The sequence below is a fragment of the Scyliorhinus torazame genome, chromosome 11, assembly GCF_047496885.1.
Source record: "Scyliorhinus torazame isolate Kashiwa2021f chromosome 11, sScyTor2.1, whole genome shotgun sequence".
NCBI classification, from domain to species: Eukaryota; Metazoa; Chordata; class Chondrichthyes; order Carcharhiniformes; family Scyliorhinidae; genus Scyliorhinus; species Scyliorhinus torazame.
The window spans coordinates 167,149,389-167,169,349 of record NC_092717.1 but is presented as its reverse complement, the minus strand read 5'-3'; the positions used below and the strand labels follow the sequence as shown (position 1 = coordinate 167,169,349).

Below are 19,961 nucleotides of genomic sequence, written 5' to 3'. Positions count from 1 at the left end.
ATTCCTTGATCGATGGGCGGTCTTGAGGTGATCGTTCACCTCCCTTTGTGTAGGCTTCTGCTGGCGCCGACGAATCTGGGTTGGCTTTGTGTGTCTAAAATGTTGCACATTGGTCCCGGGGATTGCTCATTACTATGCAGATGGCTGGTGTTTTGTTGTGCTGATGGTTACTGGTATCGATCTTGTCTGGCCTTCCCAGAGGTGAATACACAGTCTACCTGCAGCTGCTCAATTTAGTCCTGTTGGCTGATTTTCCCATCAGCCTTTGCCGTTCGCCATTTTAAATCGGGGTTAGCCATTGTAAATCGGGAGTTAGCCATTTTAACTGGCTACAACTTACTTTAGTATGCGAGTGTTTATGCTCCATACTAGCCACCTGGCACCTTACCTCATCTCACATTATGAACAGATCATGCAAGTCAATACGAAGCATCAAGGTGTCAGCCACTTAGCATAATCACCAGAGGAAAGGGCATCACAATGAGTGAAGAGAACCAAGGTCATGTAATTCTTTAACAAAAGCAGTCTTCAGTTGGGGAACCCGGGGAAAGGGTATGTGGCTCTGAGAGAATTCTGCCGAGGAGCAGCAAAGAGGCAGGACAGTTATAAGCAAAGATAATCTGATAGTAAACCTCATTCAGAGATCCCAGGAATAAGCAACAAAAAGTTGATTGCCATTTTTATGTCCAGGTTTGAGACAGGTCTCAATTTGATTTTAGTAAACTCATATAGTAGTATAATAAACAGAGACAAGGCAGGGCACTTCAATCCCATTGGACACACATCCTGTTCCATGTGGGAACTTTAGGACACTTCTTATTTTGTTGACAACTTATGTGCAGGATAAGTGTCATCAGCTGGCAATGCTCAAGCTCCAGTTTTCAAAACTTGCTATCACATGGCAATGAGTACAGCAATAAGTGAACAGTGCTGGTGAATATGTGGCTGAAGACATGGTACATAAGGAAAAGCTTTGGATTCCAGGGGAATTGTGGCCACTCCTGTATAAACTGAACCTCAACAGGGCTGGGACCAAAATTGTAGAGGAGAAGTTCTTCAGTAATGAAATGGGAACCTGACTGTAGATCAAGAGAAAGCGAAGTTGGAAATAGAAGACAGAAAATTAATAAGCAAGTGTGGAAGGCAGAGGTAAAAAAGGCTAGAAAATAGACAACAAAGTATACCTCAATGGTATATGCTTCATAGAAACATTGAAAATAAAAGCAGGAGGAAGTCATTCAGCCCTTCGGGCCTGCTCTGCCATTCATTATGATCAAGGCTGATCATCAAGTTCAATACCCTGATCCCATAGAAACATGTAAAGAGTGCAGGGAATAAACCTAATGATCTGAGGACACAAGCAAACAGTTAGCAGTCTGATATCATGGCTGTCAATGATATATGGCTGAAAGAAAGGTAAGAGTGGCAGCTCAACCATCTTTGATTGGAGAGTTCTCAGATGAGATAGAGAGGAGAATAAAAACAGGAAAGGAGTTACAACATTGCTTAAAAAATTAACACAGTTCTGAGGAGAGATGATATGCTAGAAGGATCATCAAATGAGATCATATACAGTTTGAACTGAAGAACTAAACAAAGGTAATGCCAGTGCTGGGTGTGTACTATCGAGACCCAGTCAGTCAGATTTAGAAAAGCAAATGTGTTGGTAGGTTTCTGAGAAGTGGAAAGAAACAAGAAAGCAGGATTAATAGGGAATTGCAACTCCCATGACATTAACTGAGATAAAATTAGTAAATGGGACTGATCAATATAAATTATAGAGGGCACAGAATTTATAAAATTGATTTGGAAGAACTTTCTCTATTCAATGGGTAGCAATCTCAAAAAGAGATGGGGCTGCTCTGAGCTTAGTATTAGGGAAAGCGGATGGGCATTTGGAAGGGTTATCAGTGGGGTAGCGTTTTGGTGGCAGTGATTATAATTTTGTTAATTTAGCATAGTTATGGAAAAGGAAAAAGAGAGACCAGGATAGAAGTTCTCAGTTGGGGAAAGCACCATTTTACCAAGCTGTGATGTGATTTAGCAACAGTCACCTGGAAACAGCTACTCAATGGTAAATCAATGCCAGTGCAGTGAGAGGCATTCTGGGAAGAGGTAGTGACAGTTCAGAACAAATATGTTCCAACAAAGAGAATGGACGGAAATCCCATATCTAGAGGCCCCTGAGTGTCAAGGGGTGCACAAGGTAGGATAAAGCAAAAAAGGGAAGCTTATGTCAGACACAGGCATACTGCTGAATGCCTAGAGGAGTAAGTGCATGGGTGTAATTAAATAGGAAATTAGGGAAACAAGGAGTGGGCATGAAAAAATATTATCAAGTCAAATCAAGGGAAACCGAAAAGGTTTTCTAAATACATAAAAAGCTAGATACTAAGGGCAGGTTTTGTGCAGTGGCCTTTTCAATCCCACTTGTCAGGGTCTAATGGTGGTCAGGGGCAGCACGGTTTGGGGAACAATCACTCAATATGATTCTCTTTGGAGAAACCAATTGACGACCAGAGGGCAGGCTCACCGTCTGGTTAAGAACAGCATTGGGTTCTCAAGATGGAGGATCTATCAGAGGTATTCTAGCTTGAAAGTAGCAGCAGAATGGCATAGCAGATAAGTGAGGGAGATTCTGTACCTGCCCACCTCTATTCCTGGCCCAGGCAGGGTCTAAAAATCCATCCCTAAGGAATTAGTAGGGCATTGCTTCCCAAACCTTATTTCAGCTGTGACTCCATTTTAAAGCTTCACATTTGGAGGAAGCCCAGAGTGGAAATTGGTGGGCCGCAGGGGAGAGTTATTGAGTGGGGTGTGGGCTCAAAAGGTAGGGATACAGGCACAAAACCAAAAAACAAAAGACACCTACTGTTTTGCAGGCTCTGTTCGAGTTAGCGATTGGGCCTCAGTGCATGTTGGATTTGGCCATACCCACAGACAAAACATTCACGTCCATTTAAAGAGGCTTTGCGGCCATTCCCAGAGCTGTCAAATCTGGGTTTCCATTCCACAGCCGTTATTACTGCCTCAGAGAATGTGAGCTCAATTGCTTAGTCTGCGACTCCCTTGGGGGCATGACCCACAGTTTGGGAACCTCTGGAGCACAGCTATTAGAAACCAAAAGGTACACTGAGTGTGGGTGATGCACCGTCAATTACCACAAGAAGAGAATGGTGGAACAATCGATGCTTTATTGAGCAAGATGTTGAGCCTCTTGTAGCTGGAACCAGAATGGCTGCAGCATTGGAGAGCACACACTTTTATAGGCTGCCTGCTGGGCGGAGCCAGCAGGCAGGGATTTACCATTGTACATTTAATGTACGGGCAGTGCCATAATACATATAATATGGCACTAGTGGTGACTACCACATTCACCCCATGTTAAAAAAAAGAGTCCGGCTGGGGTGGTGGTAAACATTACAAGTTAAGTCTGTCGGGGGCCTTGACCCTCCTCTGAAATTGTGTTGGCTGCATGAGGGCTCAGCTGCAGGCGATCAGGCTTGATGCGGAGATCCATCGTTTAAAATATCTTGCTCAATAAATTGATGCACCGTCAATTACCACAAGACGAGAATGGTGGAACAATCGAGGCTTTATTAAGCAAGATGTTGTGCCTCCTGTTGCTGGAACCAGAATGGCTGCAGCATCAGAGAGCACACACTTTTATACGCTGCCTGCTGGGCAGAGCCAGCAGGCAGGGATTTACCGTTGTACACTTAATATACGGGCAGTGCCATAATACATATAATATGGCACTAGTGGTGACTACCACATTCACCCCCTGTTAAAAAAAAGAGTCCGGCTGGGGTGGTGGTAAACATTACAAGTTAAGTCTGTCGGGGGCCTTGACCCTCCTCTGAAATCGTGTTGGCTGCATGAGGGCTCAGCTGCAGGCGATCAGGCTTGATGCGGAGATCCATCGTTTAAAATATCTTGCTCAATAAATTGATGCACCGTCAATTACCACAAGACGAGAATGGTGGAACAATCGAGGCTTTATTAAGCAAGATGTTGTGCCTCCTGTTGCTGGAACCAGAATGGCTGCAGCATCAGAGAGCACACACTTTTATACGCTGCCTGCTGGGCGGAGCCAGCAGGCAGGGATTTACCATTGTACCCTTAATACACGGCCAGTGCCATAATACATATAATATGCCATAATGGTGACTACCACAGTGGGGGGTGCGAATTTTAGCATGGTTCTTAATTAATATTCAATGTCTGTCTTCACAACAGAGTGGTAATGTGTGGACATAATAGTTTAGGAGGAATGTGAAGTATTGAATGAGATAAACGTACGAAAGAGAAAATATTAAGCGGCTTAGCATCTTTGAAAATATATAAATTGGCAGGTGATTCAGAAGCAAGGGAGAAAATAGCAGAGGCTCTGACCATGATTTTCCAATCTTCGCTGACTACAGATGTGATGCTGAAGGGCTGGAGGACTGTTAAACTTGTGGCATAATCTAAAAAGGGAGGAAGGGAGACACCAAGTAATTACAGGCCGATCAGCCAAACCTGGTGGAGGGTCAATTATTGGAAATAATTCTGAGAGAGAATATTATTCATCATTTAGACATGTACGGATTAATCATGAACAGTCAGCATGGATTTATTAAGGGAACGTTGTGTCTGATAAACTTGATTGAATTTTTGAGGTAATAGAGAGGGTCAGAGAGTGCAATGTGTTTGTTCCAGTTTATATGGATTTTAGAGAGGCTTTTCATAAGGTCCCACATGACAGAGTAGTCACAAAATTAAAAGCCCGTGGGATTCATGGACCAGTTGCAAGTTGGATCCAAAATTGACTCAGTGGTAGGAAGCAAAGGGCAATGATTGTCAGGTGGTTTAGTTACTAAAATGTTGTTTCCATTGAGGTTCAATGAGGCTCAGTAATGGGTCCCTTGCTTCATGTGGTATATATATTTGCAGATGATACCAAAATAAGCCATGTGGTTGGTAGTGAGGATGGAAGCTGTAGACTTCAGGGAGATAGCTAGGGCCTGGTCAGGTGGGAAGGAAAAGAGGAAAAAGGAATTCAATCGGAAGAAGTGTGAAGTAACGCATTGGGCAGATAAATCAAGGCATAATATGATAGAAAGTGAGAAATGTAAAGGCACAAAGGGATTTTTGAGTTAATGTACCCAGATCCATGAAGGTAGCAGGGCAGGTACATGATAGGCTTATGAAGGTAAATGTTTCTTTATTAGTCAAGGTAGACAAGAGCAAGGAGATTATACTGGAAAATTGGCCATAGTTGGGCCACAGGTAAAGTACTACATACAGTTCTAGACAGCATATTATAGAAAATATGTGATTGTACTAGAGAAGATACTGGAATGGAGGAGACTTGGGAAGATGTTGCCAGGAATGGAGAATTTTAGCTATTGGGAAAGATTGGATAGATTGGAATAAAAACAGAAAATGCTGGAAGGATCAAAAGGTTTGGCAGCATCTGTGAAGAGAGAAACACTCTGAGTCCGTTTGGTTCTTCTTCAAACCTGCAGAGTCTCTCCAGCATTTTCTGTTTTAATGCAGCACGGAAGCACAAGTGGCTAGGACAGTGGCTTCACAGCGCCAGGGTCCCAGGTTCGATTCCCCACTGGGTCACTGGCTGTGCAGAGTCCGCACGTTCTCCCCGTGTCTGGCTGGGATTCCTGCGGGTGCTCCGGTTTCCTCCCACAGTCCAAAGACGTGCAGGTTAGGTGGATTGGCCATGCAAATTGCCCTTAGTATCCAAAAAGGTTAGGAGGGGTTATTGGGTTATGGGGATAGAGTGGAAGTGAGGGCTTAAGTGGTTCGGTACAGACGGCACTGCATGTTCTATAATGTCAGATTTCAAGCAGCTCCAGTATTTTGTTTTTAATTTGGACAGGCTGGGTTGATTTTTCTGGAAAGAAGAGGATTAAAGGAGATTTAATTGAGGCATATGAGATTAATGGGCCTCAATAGAGTGAAGTGGAAGGACCTATTCCTGCCTGACAGGTTAGTAGAAGAAGAAACCTTCACCACATTTAAAAATCACTTGCTTGTGTACTTTAAATACCCTAACCTACAAGGCTATGGACCAAGAGTTGCAAAGTTAGGATTAGGGCTGCATGGTTCTTTTTTATTCGGCACAGATACAAAGGATTGAATGGCCTCTTTTTGTGCCAATTGTTTTGTTATAACCTGCCTATTTGCAGGAGTGTGCAGCAAGGGAAGTTGCTGCTGCTATATATATATATATATATATATATATGTATGTATGTATGTATGAAGTTATTGTAAATAAATGTTATTACTTTGTATCCTTAAAACTCGTGCTGGATTCTTCGTGGCCCTCACAAAAAGTGAATAGCTGTCTACACTGCTGAAGCCACCTCCCTGGATTTTTGTTGGATACAGGTTGGAAGTTGTTTTCTATTATACCATGCCTCTGTACAGACGTTTGGATGTTTTTGATGCTGCGCTGGAAAGCTGGAACCAGTACACACAACGGATGCGTTACTATTTCCGGGCAAACAATATCACCGAAAACGAGCGCCAGGTGGTCATATTGCTCGCCGCCTGCGGCCCGCATACGTTTAGGGTGATTAGGAGCCTTACGTACCCAGCTGCGCCGGACACCAAAACGTTTGAAGAACTTGTGAATATAGTGGGGCAACATTTTAACCCAACCCCGTCCATGATAGTCCAGCGTTACCGGTTTAATACCGCTGAGAGGACCCCTGGAGAATCCCTTGCCGATTTTCTATCCAGGCTACGCAGGATTGCGGAATACTGTGACTATGGTGAGACCTTGTCAGAAATGTGACGCGACCGTTTGGTTTGTGGTATTAACAATGCGGCCACCCAGAGAAAGTTGTTAGCTGAGCCAACATTGACTTTTCAACAGGCCATTCAAATAGTATTGTCCCGAGAGAGCGCAGAACAAGGAGTGCAGGAGCTACAGGGAATGGAAGTGCATGCCTTGGGGCGCAACCCCTTCCGTCCGAAAATGTCCGTCCGCACTCCTGCGGTACCTTGGGTGAGGCAACGTCCGGACCGACGCAAGTGGCCGTCGGACATTCCTCCCCGAAGGGAGCCTTGTCCAGAACCAATGGATGAGGAGCCATGTCCGTGTCAGACTTGTGGGCGCTAACCCTGTCGCGGATGGCGGTCCTGGGGGCGCCAGAGGCGCCGTCGTTCCAACCGAAACTGGGACCAGCCCAGGGGCCGTGACTGGGACCAGCCCAGGGGCCGTACCTTTCATGTGGATGAACCTGCGACGACTACTCCTGAGGACGTGGAGACGGAGGACGACTGCCTGCAGCTGCATTGTGTGGCAGCTCCCCGTGTGGCCCCCATTAAGGTGACAGTATGGGTCAATGGCCACCCGCTTGAGATGGAGTTGGACACTGGCGCAGCGGTCTCCGTGATCGCCCAGAGGACATTCGACCGCATCAAGCAGGGTATACAGACCCTTACATTAACCGACTCACAGGCCAGGTTGGCCACCTACATGGGGGAACCACTGGACATTGCAGGAACTACAATGACCCCTGTTGGTTTATGGACGCCAGGAGGGGTGTTTCCCACTTATCGTGGTGCGCGTCCATGGGCCCAGCCTGTTGGGTCGGGACTGGTTGTGCCATTTACGGTTGCAATGGCAGCACATCCTCCAAACAGTTTCTGAAGGGTTGACTGAGGTGCTAGGACGATACCCAGATGTATTCCAGCCTGGTTTGGGGAAAATAAAAGGGGTCGTAGCCCGTATCCAAGTCGAACCAGGAGCCACGCCGCGCTATTTCCGGGCGCGCCCGGTGCCTTACGCCTTGCTCGAGAAGGTAGAAGGGGATTCACTCGTTTGGAGAGTTTGGGTATTATCAGGACCGTCCGTTTTGCTGACTGGGCAGCACCAATTGTACCTGTAATGAAGCCAGATGCCACAGTTCGCTTGTGTGGCGACTATAAACTTACAGTCAATACGGCTTCCCGACTCGACCGATATCCAATGCCTCGCATAGAGGATCTCTACATGAAGCTTGCAGGTGGACTCTCGTTCACAAAATTAGATATGAGTCACGCCTACCTGCAGTTGGAGCTGGACCCTGCCTCCCGACATATGTAACGATTAATACACACCGGGGCCTGTATGAATATACACGGTTGACCTTTGGAGTATCCTCTGCCTGCGCAATTTTTCAACGCGTTATGGAGGGCATTTTGAGAGGTTTACCACATGTTGCTGTCTACTTAGATGACGTTTTGATTACAGGGACGTCGGAGCAGGAACATCTGGAAAATCTGGAGGCTGTCCTTAGATGCTTTTCGGAGGCTGGAGACCGTTTACGTCGTACAAAGTGCGTATTTCAGGCAAAGGAAGTAGTCCACCTAGGTTATCGGGTGGACCGCGAAGTTTGCACCCCTTCGCAGAGAAGGTGCGTGCAATTCAACAGGTCCCCACCCCGACTGACACTTCGCATCTTCGTTCTTTTCTCAGTCTCGTAAACTATTACGGGAAGTTCCTCCCCAATCTGGCAACTACGCTGGCCGCTTTGCACCTTCTGCTAAAGAAAAATCACACCTGGGTTTGGGGTCAGCCGCAAGAAACCGCTTTCCGGTGGGTAAAGCAACAATTGTTGTTGTCTGGGTTACTAACCCACTATGATCCTGGAAAGCCTTTGCTCGTCTCATGGGATGCATCCCCGTATGGTATTGGGGCTGTCCTGTCCCACAAGATGGAGAACGGGGCCGAGCGACCGATAGCTTTCGCCTCCCGCACATTGACTGCAGCGGAGAAAAAGTACGTGCAGATCGAGAAGGAGGGCCTGGCAGTGGTTTTTGCGGTGAAACGTTTCCACCAGTACGTGTATGGCCGCCATTTCACTATCGTGACTGATCATAAGCCTCTGCTGGGACTTTTCAGAGAGGATAAGCCAATACCGCCCATTGCTTCCGCACGGATCCAGCTGGGCTTTGTTGCTTGCTGCATACGAGTATTCTCTGGAGCACAAACCAGGTACTCAGATAGCAAATGCCGACGCACTGAGCCGATTGCCTTTATCGACCGGCCCCATGTCGACCCCCACGACCGGTGAGGTGGTTGCAACCCTAACTTTTATGGACACCTTGCCTGTCACGGCATCACAGATCCGTGAGTGGACCCAGACGGAGCCAGTCCTGTCAAAGGTTCGGCACAGAGTCCTGTATGGTGGGCAGCATAGACAGCTCCCAAGCGAGTTGCGGGCATTTTCCTCCAAGCTGTCAGAATTCAGCGTGGAAGACGGCATCCTCTTGTGGGGGACACGTGTGATTGTCCCGGAAAAAGGCCAGGAGCTGATACTAACAGACTTGCACAATGGGCATCCAGGTGTGGCCAAAATGAAAATGTTGGCCCGGAGTTATGTCTGGTGGCCAGGCCTCGACACCGACATTGAGAAGGTGGCCCAAAACTGCTCCATTTGCCAGGAGCATCAGAAGCTTCCGCCGGCCGCGCCCCTACATCACTGGGAATGGCCAGGGCGGCCTTGGGCACGCTTGCATGCAGATTTCGCAGGCCCTTTTCAAGGATCCATGTTCCTTCTATTAATTGACGCCCAGTCTAAATGGCTAGAGGTGCATAAGATGCAGGGGACAACAATTGAAAAGATGCGTTTGTCGTTTAGTACGCATGGCCTCCCCGAGGTGCTGATCACGGATAACGGCACTCCATTCATGAGTGAAGAGTTTGCGAGGTTCACGAAGATGAATGGCATACGCCATATCCGCACTGCCCCTTACCACCCAGCTTCAAATGGGTTGGCAGAGCGTGCAGTGCAGACATTCAAAAGAGGCCGAAAGAAGCAGTCTTCCGGATCAATGGACACGAGACTGGCTCGCTTTTTGTTTACGTATAGGACCACCCCCCATGCGGTGACTGGGGCAGCTCCCGCAGAACTCCTAATGGGCCGGAGACTTCGCACCCGCCTTAGTATGGTTTTCCCGGACATTGGCGCAAAAATACGCCGCACACAAGAACGGCAGGGACAGGGATTTTCTCGGCATTGGCCGATTCGGCAGTTTGTTCCCGGTGACCCAGTGTTCATTCGGAATTTTGCTGGTGGTGCCCAGTGTGTTCCTGGTGTAATCTTTCGCCAAACGGGCCCTATATCTTACCAGCTGCAAGCCCAGGGTCGTCTCCAGCGCAAACATGTAGACCACGTTCGGTCCAGAAGACTATCCCCTCCAAAGATTCCCCGCCCCCGGAGCTCATTTCTATAGCCGCAGAGACCAGAGACAAGGGACGGTAGTCCTCACAATCTTCCACTGGTGCCTCACTCGAAGCCTGCGCAGGTCATTACAGAACCGAATGGAGATAGAGCCGCTGACATGACGGAGGCAGCAGACTCTGACTCCGAGATGGAGACACAGGATGCATCAGAGGGGGAATCCTCGGGTCCACGGGCCGTGGATGTACAACCGTTGCGACGTTCATCACGGAAGCCTCGGTCTCCGTCTCGTTACACGCCGCCTGATCCAGCGCCACGTGCAAATGGTGTCCGGCCTGCGGCAAAACGAGTCCGACGCCCTCCTTCGCCAGGGCCTTCGGTGGATTCCTTGGACTTTGGGGGGGAGGGATGTTATAACCTGCCTACTTACCATTGGCTGGGGACTAATAACAATCCCACAATCCTGTGGGAGTATGAGCTTCCCCAATGAGGGGGGCGGAGAAACCATTAGTAAACTCCAAGTATAAATAAAGCTGGCCAGTTTGGAAACAGCAGGAAGGAGTGTGCAGCAAGGGAAGTTGTTGCTGCTGTTATATATATATGTTATTGTAAATAAATGTTATTACTTTGTATCCTTAAAACCCGTGCTGGATTCTTCGTGGCCCTCACAAAATGTTTCTAATTCCTATTGCTTCCAGAATCGAATGTTCCAATGATTTCCCAGCTCGCCAAAAGGAAATCTGCATTACTCCTACACTGTCGTGCATCCCACTTCCCTTCACACCAGCACTGATGGTCAGGCAGTCAACTGTCCTGGTCGCTATGTTCTGGAATCTTCTGCTTAAATCTCTTGATCTTTCTCCTCCTTTAATACCATCGATAGCCACTTCATTTATAAAGCTTTTGATTGCTACTCCCTAATATTTCTTTCTCTGGTTCATGGTCTAATTGTGCTTCTTATATTTTATTGTACAATGTTTTACATGAAAAGCAGTAGTTAAAGTTAGGCTGTTATTTTGCAGTATGGTAGAGAGTTAGTACAGCATATTGTTAATACAGCCTGCAAATAAGCCTGCAAGAATTATTATTCTTTAATGAGCAATTATTGTGAAGAACATAACAGTAGCAAACTTTGCATTGCCTTGAGAACAGTTGCTAGCATAAAATTATATTTTATTACCCTGTTGCCACCCCAATTTTGAGAGTTAATTTTCTTTAAATTGTCCAGGCTTACATCATCAGCCATTGAGCAGGTGAGTAGACAAGCTGTTCTCTTTGTCATTGCTTTTTCGTCATTGGCCATTTGAGCTACAGAAATGCGACACTGGTTGATTGGTCCTCCAATCTTCCATCTTCCTCTGTGGAGAACTGCTTCTCTTCTACACAATGTCTGTCCAGATGGTCTGACTGAGATTGGCAACTTGCCTTCGAGGTAGTGACTACAGCCATCAACGTCATCCAGCTCAATTTGGCACAGGATCTTAATGCTCTGACACCATGCCATTAAAATTATTTTTGTCACTCACCTGCTTTGCAGCATGAGTCTTTCTACATGATCACTGATTTGCTAGCAGGAATATCAAAATTTACACTCACAACAGGTAAACTACTTCACGTGCCAATCTCATGGGATCGTCATAGAAAGAAACTTCACTAATAGCTTCAGGCAGATGGGAAAAATGACAATTATCTTTAATGGCATTATAACGTAGGAAAAAAAGCTGCAGCATGTATCGGCCTAAAAATAGTCATCTGAAGCAATGATCCAAGCTGTGAGTGCTCACAGCAGGCCCTAGGCTATTTACTGGCAACTGCCTGACAGCTTTCAACAAAGCAGCACAAGCTCAGCAATGCAATGATGCTGATCTGGCAAAATCAAATGCATCTTAAGCTGCTTTTCCATTCAGCTGAATGATAGTCAAAGTTCAACGAGACTCAGCAGGCTTCAGTTCGTTACTTTATTTCAGAAGGTGGGAATTTGACTGGCTGCTACAGGTTGATGTGCATGAGATAAGTGTCATGATATCCACATCAGCATATCATGGTGCAATCACACACACACTGATGGACAGGCAGTTGGACCAACCAGCACACACATAACATCGCAGCCAATCACCAGTGAGAGCACACGCACTATAAAACAGGGAACACCACAGTTCCCGCTCATTCTACCAGGAGATAGCTCAGAGCACAGAGCTCACAGCGCGCCACTCAGACATAGACCGTGTGCTGAGTGCCTCACTAAGATAATGATAGGGCTGGGTCCACAGGTTAGTTGGTGAAACATGTACCCAAGCCAGCAGTTAGTTGTTACAGTTGTTTAGACAAAACAGAGTTGTACCATCTACAGCCGTGTTGGATCATTTGTGCATCAGAACACCCAACAAGACATGATACCAGTAGTGGACGCTAACCAGCGACTGTGAGACCTACGTGCACTCTTTCAGAAATCCGCCATCCTGCTCCATGGAAAACATCAGCCCGCCGCAGCCGTTCCGAATCACTGGAAATCTTGGTGTAAACTGGAAGCTGTTTAAACAGCGCTTCCAGCTCTTCCTAGAAACCACAGACAGGGAGAATGCATCGGACACCAGGAAGATCGCCCTCTTCCTCTCCAGGGCGGGGCGACACGTCATCCACATCTATAACTCCCTGGCATTCGTGAAAGGCGAGGACAAAACAAAATATAAGACGGTGCTTCAGAGGTTCGAGGAACACTTCAGCGTGGATGTCAATGAGAGCTTCGAGAGGTACCTATTCCAACAGCACCTGCAGGGTAAGGATGAGTCTTTCCAATCTCACTTGACACACCTCCGTATCCTCGTGCAGTCCTGCGGCTATGAGGCCACCTCCGACTCCATGATACGCGATCAGATAGTTTTTGGGGTCATCTCGGACACCCTACACCAGCAGCTCCTTAAAATAAAGTGCCTCACCCGAGCGACAGCCATCGAGACCTGCGTCCTCCATGAGAACGCAACCAGCCGGCACTCCGAAATCCAGGCGGCCGAAACGGCATGGCACGGGTCCTACGAGGCGGAGCGGGTCCAGTCGATCGAGTTCCTCCCGGCCCACGGCCCGGATGAGGACGGCCATTTTGCGCGCTTTCCGAGGCCTCCCGCGCTTGTACGCGCCAAAAGAGGAGACGTTGACGCAGAGGGACGTGATGCGCAGGTGCGCTCTACACAGGACCGCACCGCGCATGCGCGGTGGCGCAACGAACGCAATGAACGCTATGACATCACGACGTGTGGCAACTGTGCTGTGGCTCCGCCCACTTAAAACGGTAATGTCCAGCCAAAGCGCGGCAATGCCTCACTGTGGCAGGATGGGCCACGATGCTGCCTGCTGTTGAGCAGCTCAACCTGCCAACTCCCAACAATTCCGCCAGCCTCGCAGGGACGTGCGGGCGATTCAGCCCCCCTACACTGAGTCATATCCAGATAGTATGCAGACCAGCGATATCGAAGACAGGGAGCCCTTCCGCGTTGCGGTAATCCACAAGAACCGGATGTCCCCCAAGTCGGAACCACCAGCCGCTGCCAGTGCACAGCATTGATCCGGGCGATGAGTGGTGTGCCACCCTAACGGTCAACCCGAATTCGTCGCCCACCTGAGAGACTTGACTTATGAGCCTGTTAGCACATTGGACTCACTGAACTGTTTTACAGTACTGTTAATGAGTTTCTTTTCTTGTCGTTCATTGTTGCAGAAGTTTTCTCTCGTCGTTTGTTGATTGCATTTGTTCTGTTCTTGGCACAACCTCGTTGTTCTGTTGCACCTGACACCTTCCTCTGTATATAGTTTAGCCACATGTACATGTTGTAGATATTGCACACACATACTCAGATGCACTCAGTACACATTTATATTTATTAGCATGTAGGCACATATCCTTTGTGAAAGGGGGGATGTCATGATATCCAGTGGCCACTAACCAGCATTTCATGGTGCAATCACACACACACTGATGGACAGGCAGTTGGACCAACCAGCACACACATAAACTCGCAGCCAATCACCTGTGAGAGCACACGCATTATAAAACAGGGAACACCACAGTTCCCGCTCATTCTACCAGGAGATAGCTCAGAGCACAGAGCTCACAGCTCGCCACTCAGACATAGACCATGTGCTGAGTGCCTCACTAAGATAGTGATAGGGCTGGATCCACAGGTTAGCTGGTGAAGCACGTACCCAAGCCAGCAGTTAGTTGTTACAGCTGTTTAAACAATAAAACAGAGTTGTACCATCTGCAGCCGTGTTGGATCACGGCAATAAGCATTTTACATGAACGGCCTGAGGATAAAAGATTTGACCTTTAAATTCCTCAAGCATGTTCACCAAATATCAATTCAATCTGAATGTCAGTTTGGTCACTAATTAAAGACTCATATCATAAAAGGAGGATAGTGCATCGGCAGCAGCAAATTGTTGGCTTTACAAATGAAAACCTTCCAATTAAAAAAAAAGTCTATAAGAATAATTTTTTCCGATTTATGAATGGTGAGGTCTCTTCGACATTGATCATAAAGCCGTAGCTATTTGTTTCTTGATGTTACTGGGCACAGTGCTTGGAAACATGAATATTGTACTGCTGTGTGATAGAGATTTGGAAGGTGGAGGCTTGACAAGCTGCAGTTCATCTTGGATATGGCAAAAGAAGCAAAACCAACATGAGAAAAACTTTTTCATGCACTGAGTGGTTAAGGTCCCGAATGCACTGCGTAACTGTATTGTGGAAGCAGGTTCAGTCAAAGCATTTAGAAGGGAATTAAACTGTTATCTGAAATGGAACAATGTGCAGGGCTATGGGGAGAAGGCAGGAGAATGGCACTAAGTGAATTGCTCACTCGGAGATCTGGTGTCGACACAATGGGCAGAATGAACTCCTTCTGCACTGTAACGATTCTGTGATTAGATATCTTGAAGGTACCTTGAATGGAACAAACCTCCCACAGGCTTCTTGCAAAGGAAGAGAGCATTTGAAGATAAAGTTGAAAATGTTGTTATCAACACAATAGAACAGTGAAAGCTAGCATGGGCTGGTGTAATTGGTGATTCGGATTTGATACAGGATAGGATCCAAGCAGCAAAGCTTTGGAAGTGCTAGGTTTTATGTGTCGTAGAGTTGGAGGGATAAAACAAAGAGGCTATTAGAAAATGTAGGCCTGCTAATGATTGAGGACAGCACGGTAGCATTGTGGACAGCACAATTGCTTCACAGCTCCAGGGTCCCAGCTTCGATTCCGGCTTGGGTCACTGGCTGTGTGGAGTCTGCACATCCTCCCCGTGTGTGCGTGGGTTTTCTCTGGGTGCTCCAGTTTCCTCCAGTTAACCTCCAAAGATGTGCAGGTTAGGTGGATTGGCCATGATAAATTGCCCTTAGTGTCCAAAATTGCCCTTAGTGTTGGGTGGGGTTACTGGGTTATGGGGATAGGGTGGAGGTGTGGACCTTGGGTAGGGTGCTCTTTCCAAGAGCCGGTGCAGACTTGATGGGCCGAATGGCCTCCTTCTGCACTGTAATTTCTATGATAATTTCTATGATTTCATGAATAAGTGTTTCAGCAATGCAGGGGGTGAGGTACAGATGGATGTGCTAGATATTGCAGAGGTGTATGTCTTGGTAATAGACCAGATGTGGGGCTTGAAGCCCAGGTCAAAAGTACACTAAGGCTGCAGGCCATTGTGGCCAGTCTGGCAAATAGATGAATACAGCGATGGAATCAATAATAATCTTTATTAGTGTGACAAGTAGTTTAGCATTAACATTGCAATGAAGTACTGTGAAAATTCCCGAGTTGCCACACTCCGGCGCCTGTTCGGGTATACTGATGGAGAATTCCGAATGTCCAATTCACCTAACGAGCATGATTTTCGGGACTTTGTGGGAGGAAATCGGTGCACCCGGAGGAAAGGGGGGTCAATGTGTAGACCAGACATACAAACCTCTGAAGCATGAATACTTTGAACAAATCCTTTCATACAAGCAGGTAAGAAAGCAGCTGTGTTCACATATTTATCTCCCATGGCTTCAACTCGTCAAGTCTCCTTCAAAAGCACCTGCAAAGTCTACCAACTATAAGGACGAGCGCAGCAGACACTGGGAAACCTTCCAAGCAAATGACAAAAAACATCTGTGTTATGTACTGTATGTCTTGTCTGGCTTTCCATAGTTTGTAAGCAAGTGCATTCCAGAATCACAGGATCCATGTTTTTTTGTTAGTTCGGTTGCGAAAGCAAGGAACAGCAGTTGCAATGTTAATCACCTCCTGTGCCGAGATGTTTACTGATAAATCTTCCAGACATAAGACGCAATTTTCCCACCATGTTGCGCCCAGTGCTGATACGGGTGTACCGGATGAATCACAGGAATCGCAGGAAAGGCCCAAAGCAAGATTCAGCCGGGCACAACCCATTTTGCAATTTCCCCAGCCCACTCCTGATGGTGAGATCCGAGACTCGCATGAAAATGGCGAGATGCTCAATGAGCCTAATTTGCATTCATTTAAATCTCATTAGTGAGTCACACGACTCCCCAGCGAGAAGTCACGCAGGCTTCGTTTAGTATTCCTCTACAAAAATCTGAACCTGGATCAATGGCTACTGAGTGGAAATAAAGAGGTGAGTAGCTCTTTTCTTTAACCAGCATGCAGCTCACGGGCACTGGAGTTGCTGCCCCAGTGCTCGGTGGGGAGGGGGTGCCATCTGGTGGGGTTGGGGAAGTCCAGGCTGGGGTTGCTCCTAGGCTCGGGAGGGATGGATGAGGGGCTTTGCATCTGCGAGGTCTTCAAGCCATCTTTAAATATTGTGGAGACCAGAACAGGGGCAATCAAAGTTGCAGCCTGTATGTCCCACCAAACTCACCCAAGTGAGCCATTCTGCGACTTCTCTCATGAAGGTTCATTTCATCCCCTTTGACTGTAAACAGCTTCTAGCTTCAGAATTGGAGGGTATTTCAAAAGAGGTGTGGTGAATGTATTTCACCTAATGCATGAACTGTCTGTACTGTCTGTATAATGATGTGACCCATGACCTGGAAGTGATGATACGGGCTACTTCCAGGTACTGTAATGGAACACTGGTGGCCTCCACCTCTGGCTCCGCCCTCACCGGGGCCATATATAGTACGGCCACCTGTGGGTGGCACTCATTTGTACAGCAGACTCTGGCAGGCGAGTTCATGGATATTAAAGCCTAATGTTCACTCGTTCTCATGGTCTCCACAGTGAATTGACGGTATAACAGGAGGGATTAGATGTGTTAGTTGGGACAGCACTTCATGCTCCTGAACTCTTCAGTGCCCCCTTGAAGGAACAGTTGCCCTGTCTGAGAGGACGATTAGACTGGATAAAAGCAAATTACTGCGGATGCTGGAATCGGAAACGATTCTTTCGTGATTAGCCTGGATGCCCTGCAACGTTTGATGCCTGAACAGTGTGCCTGTACTTGAGGAATGTCAGCACCATAGAGGCAACTGCCAACAATCAAACACTAAAGAGAAGGGCTTTGCCACTGAGGACCCTCTCGTGACCCTGGGCCAAGTATCTGGATGAGCAGAGGGCAGCTGAAGACAGCCTCCCTAGGTTCCCGGCAGAGGTCTGGGGTCAAGGGACTCCTGACCTGGCAGGGAGTGAATGTGCAGAACATGGTTTGCCAGTACAACTGGCTCACTGGATGGCACTCTGAGAGAAGGCAGGACAGTCATGGTAAGAGTGGGGGAGGCCTGGGGAATTTGATGGTCCCGAGATGGAAGACCTAACCGATTGCAAGCCTCTCTCTTTCTCCAATTCCTTCCAGATACAAAAATGTTTGCATGATTCAATCTCACCGAGGCTGCCCTCACTGTGGTTTCCGCAGCTGAGGCGGGCAGGCACCGAAGACGGCAGTACGGCCTTCACAAACTGCAAGTGGCACCCCATGTGCTGATGCACATCCTGAAATCCTGGCCACTCATCAGGCTGAGGAGAGGGCCAGAAGGGGAGGCCAGCGACATGCCAGAGTGTACAGGAATCATTGGTCCTTCCATGAGCTAACGGTCAGCATATGCGATAGAAAACTGCTTCTCAGCAGAGAGATGGTGCAGCACCTCGCTGTTGTTCTCGCGGACATGGCACTCCCATCGAGCAGGAGGACACCAGCTGCCAGTCTCCATGAAGGTTATTGCAGCATTAAATGTTTATGCCATTGGGTCATTCTTGGGATTGAGCGAGGGCCTGTGTGGAATTTCCCAATCCAGGAGGTGACGGATGCTCTGTGTGCCCGGGCATTAGACTATATCAACTTCCACCTGGACCAGGCTCACCAAGGTGCATGGGCTGCAGGTTTCACCACCATCATTGGGATGCCCCATGTCTAGGGGGCCATCGATGACACGCATGTCATCCTGCGAGGATCGGGGCATCAGGGAGTGCCCTATATTAACAGGAAGGGATTCCACTTCCTGAATGTTCAGGTCGTGTCTGGCCACTGCATGAGAATCATGCACGTGTGTGCCTCCTGGAAACATGTATGATAGCTACATCCTAGGACACTCGGAGATCCCCAGTGTCTTTGAGGACCACCCAGGATGACACGTTGGCTCGTGGGACACAAGGGTTACCAGCTGAGGTCATAGCTAATGACGTCAGTGCAGAGGTCTGAGACTGAGGCGGAGACCCGTTATAATGAGGCCCCTGTTGTCACCCGTGCAGTCATTGAACAGTGCATTGGGTTGCTCAAAATGCAGTTCCGCTGCCTGGACTGCTCTGGTGGGGCTCCACAGTAAAGTCCCTAGAGGGTCTCCCCCTTTATGGTGGTCTGTTCTGCCCTCCACAATCTGGCACAGCAGGGTGAAATGCAGGAGGAGGAAGAGGAAGAATATGCGGCCTTGTCGTCGACAGAGGACCAGGAGGGGCTGGAGGAGGAGGGTGGCAAAGGTCCGACATGCAAGGAGGACCTGGTAGGCCCTCATCGTCTCCAGATTCTCCTGAGACACGGTTGTGTCCGTCAGCTCAACACCTCCCCATCCCCCCCCAACTCATCACACCGTCCCATCCCCAACCACCCAGTTCCCCCGCCAAGGGTCTGTGTGACATCATTCCAGGATGATGGGCCAGTGTTGGCAGCGGGGCCCATACAAGACAGGAGAGTGATGACCACTCGCTGTGACGGAAGCTCTGGTGCTCCTCAGGATCTGATGAGGCCTGACTCCTGTCTTTCTGCTGACAACGCACTCATACCAATCCTCATGATTGAGTCTACATCAGGGGCTTTTGATCTTGGACCACTGTGAACTGAGGGGGTGTGGCGGTGGGGAATGGGGGGCTGAGGGAACAGGGCTTGGGGGTGCGTGCAGGCACGTTGTGAAGGTTAAAGTGACAGAGGCTTCACATGTATTAGGTATGATATAGTTTAAAATCATAGAACCCCTACAGTGCATAATTAGGCCATTCAGCCCATCGAGTCTGCACCGACCCTCCGAAAGAGCACTGTACCCAGGTCCACTCCCCCGCCCACTGCTCTCTATCCCCGTCACCTAACCTGGATATCCCTGAGGAGAATTTATCATGGCCCACCTAATCTGTGCATCGTTGCACTGCGGGACGAAACTGGAGCACCCAGAGGAAACCCATACAGACACAGGGAGAATGTGCAAACTCCACACAGACAATCACCCAAGACTGGAATCGAGCCCGGGTCCCTGGCGCTGGGAGGCAGCAGTGCTAACTGCTGTGCCACCATGCCACCCCATGGTGCACATTTTAATGTGACAGATTTCCATCCCCCAGCTATTCCCCTAGCTAC

The 19,961-nt window shown here is 48.1% G+C and overlaps 1 protein-coding gene across 1 annotated transcript; it reads left to right on the top strand.

The window, feature by feature from the left end:
- Positions 1–1,401: 1,401 nt before the first annotated feature.
- Positions 1,402–16,468, top strand: LOC140385950 (uncharacterized protein K02A2.6). The gene is made up of 3 exons (XM_072468599.1): positions 1,402–1,416; positions 9,229–9,960; positions 16,352–16,468. Exons 1-3 carry the CDS (start codon positions 1,402–1,404, stop codon positions 16,466–16,468), a joined length of 864 nt encoding a protein of 287 aa, XP_072324700.1.
- The last annotated feature ends 3,493 nt before the right edge of the window (positions 16,469–19,961 follow it).

What these genes read in the sequence shown, in the direction of transcription:
- LOC140385950 (XM_072468599.1), top strand. An exon ending in TGGTTTTCCCGGACATTGGC is followed by an intron (nt 9,961 to 16,351) that starts GCAAAAATACGC and finishes GGCTTTCCATAG; the next exon opens with TTTGTAAGCAAGTGCATTCC.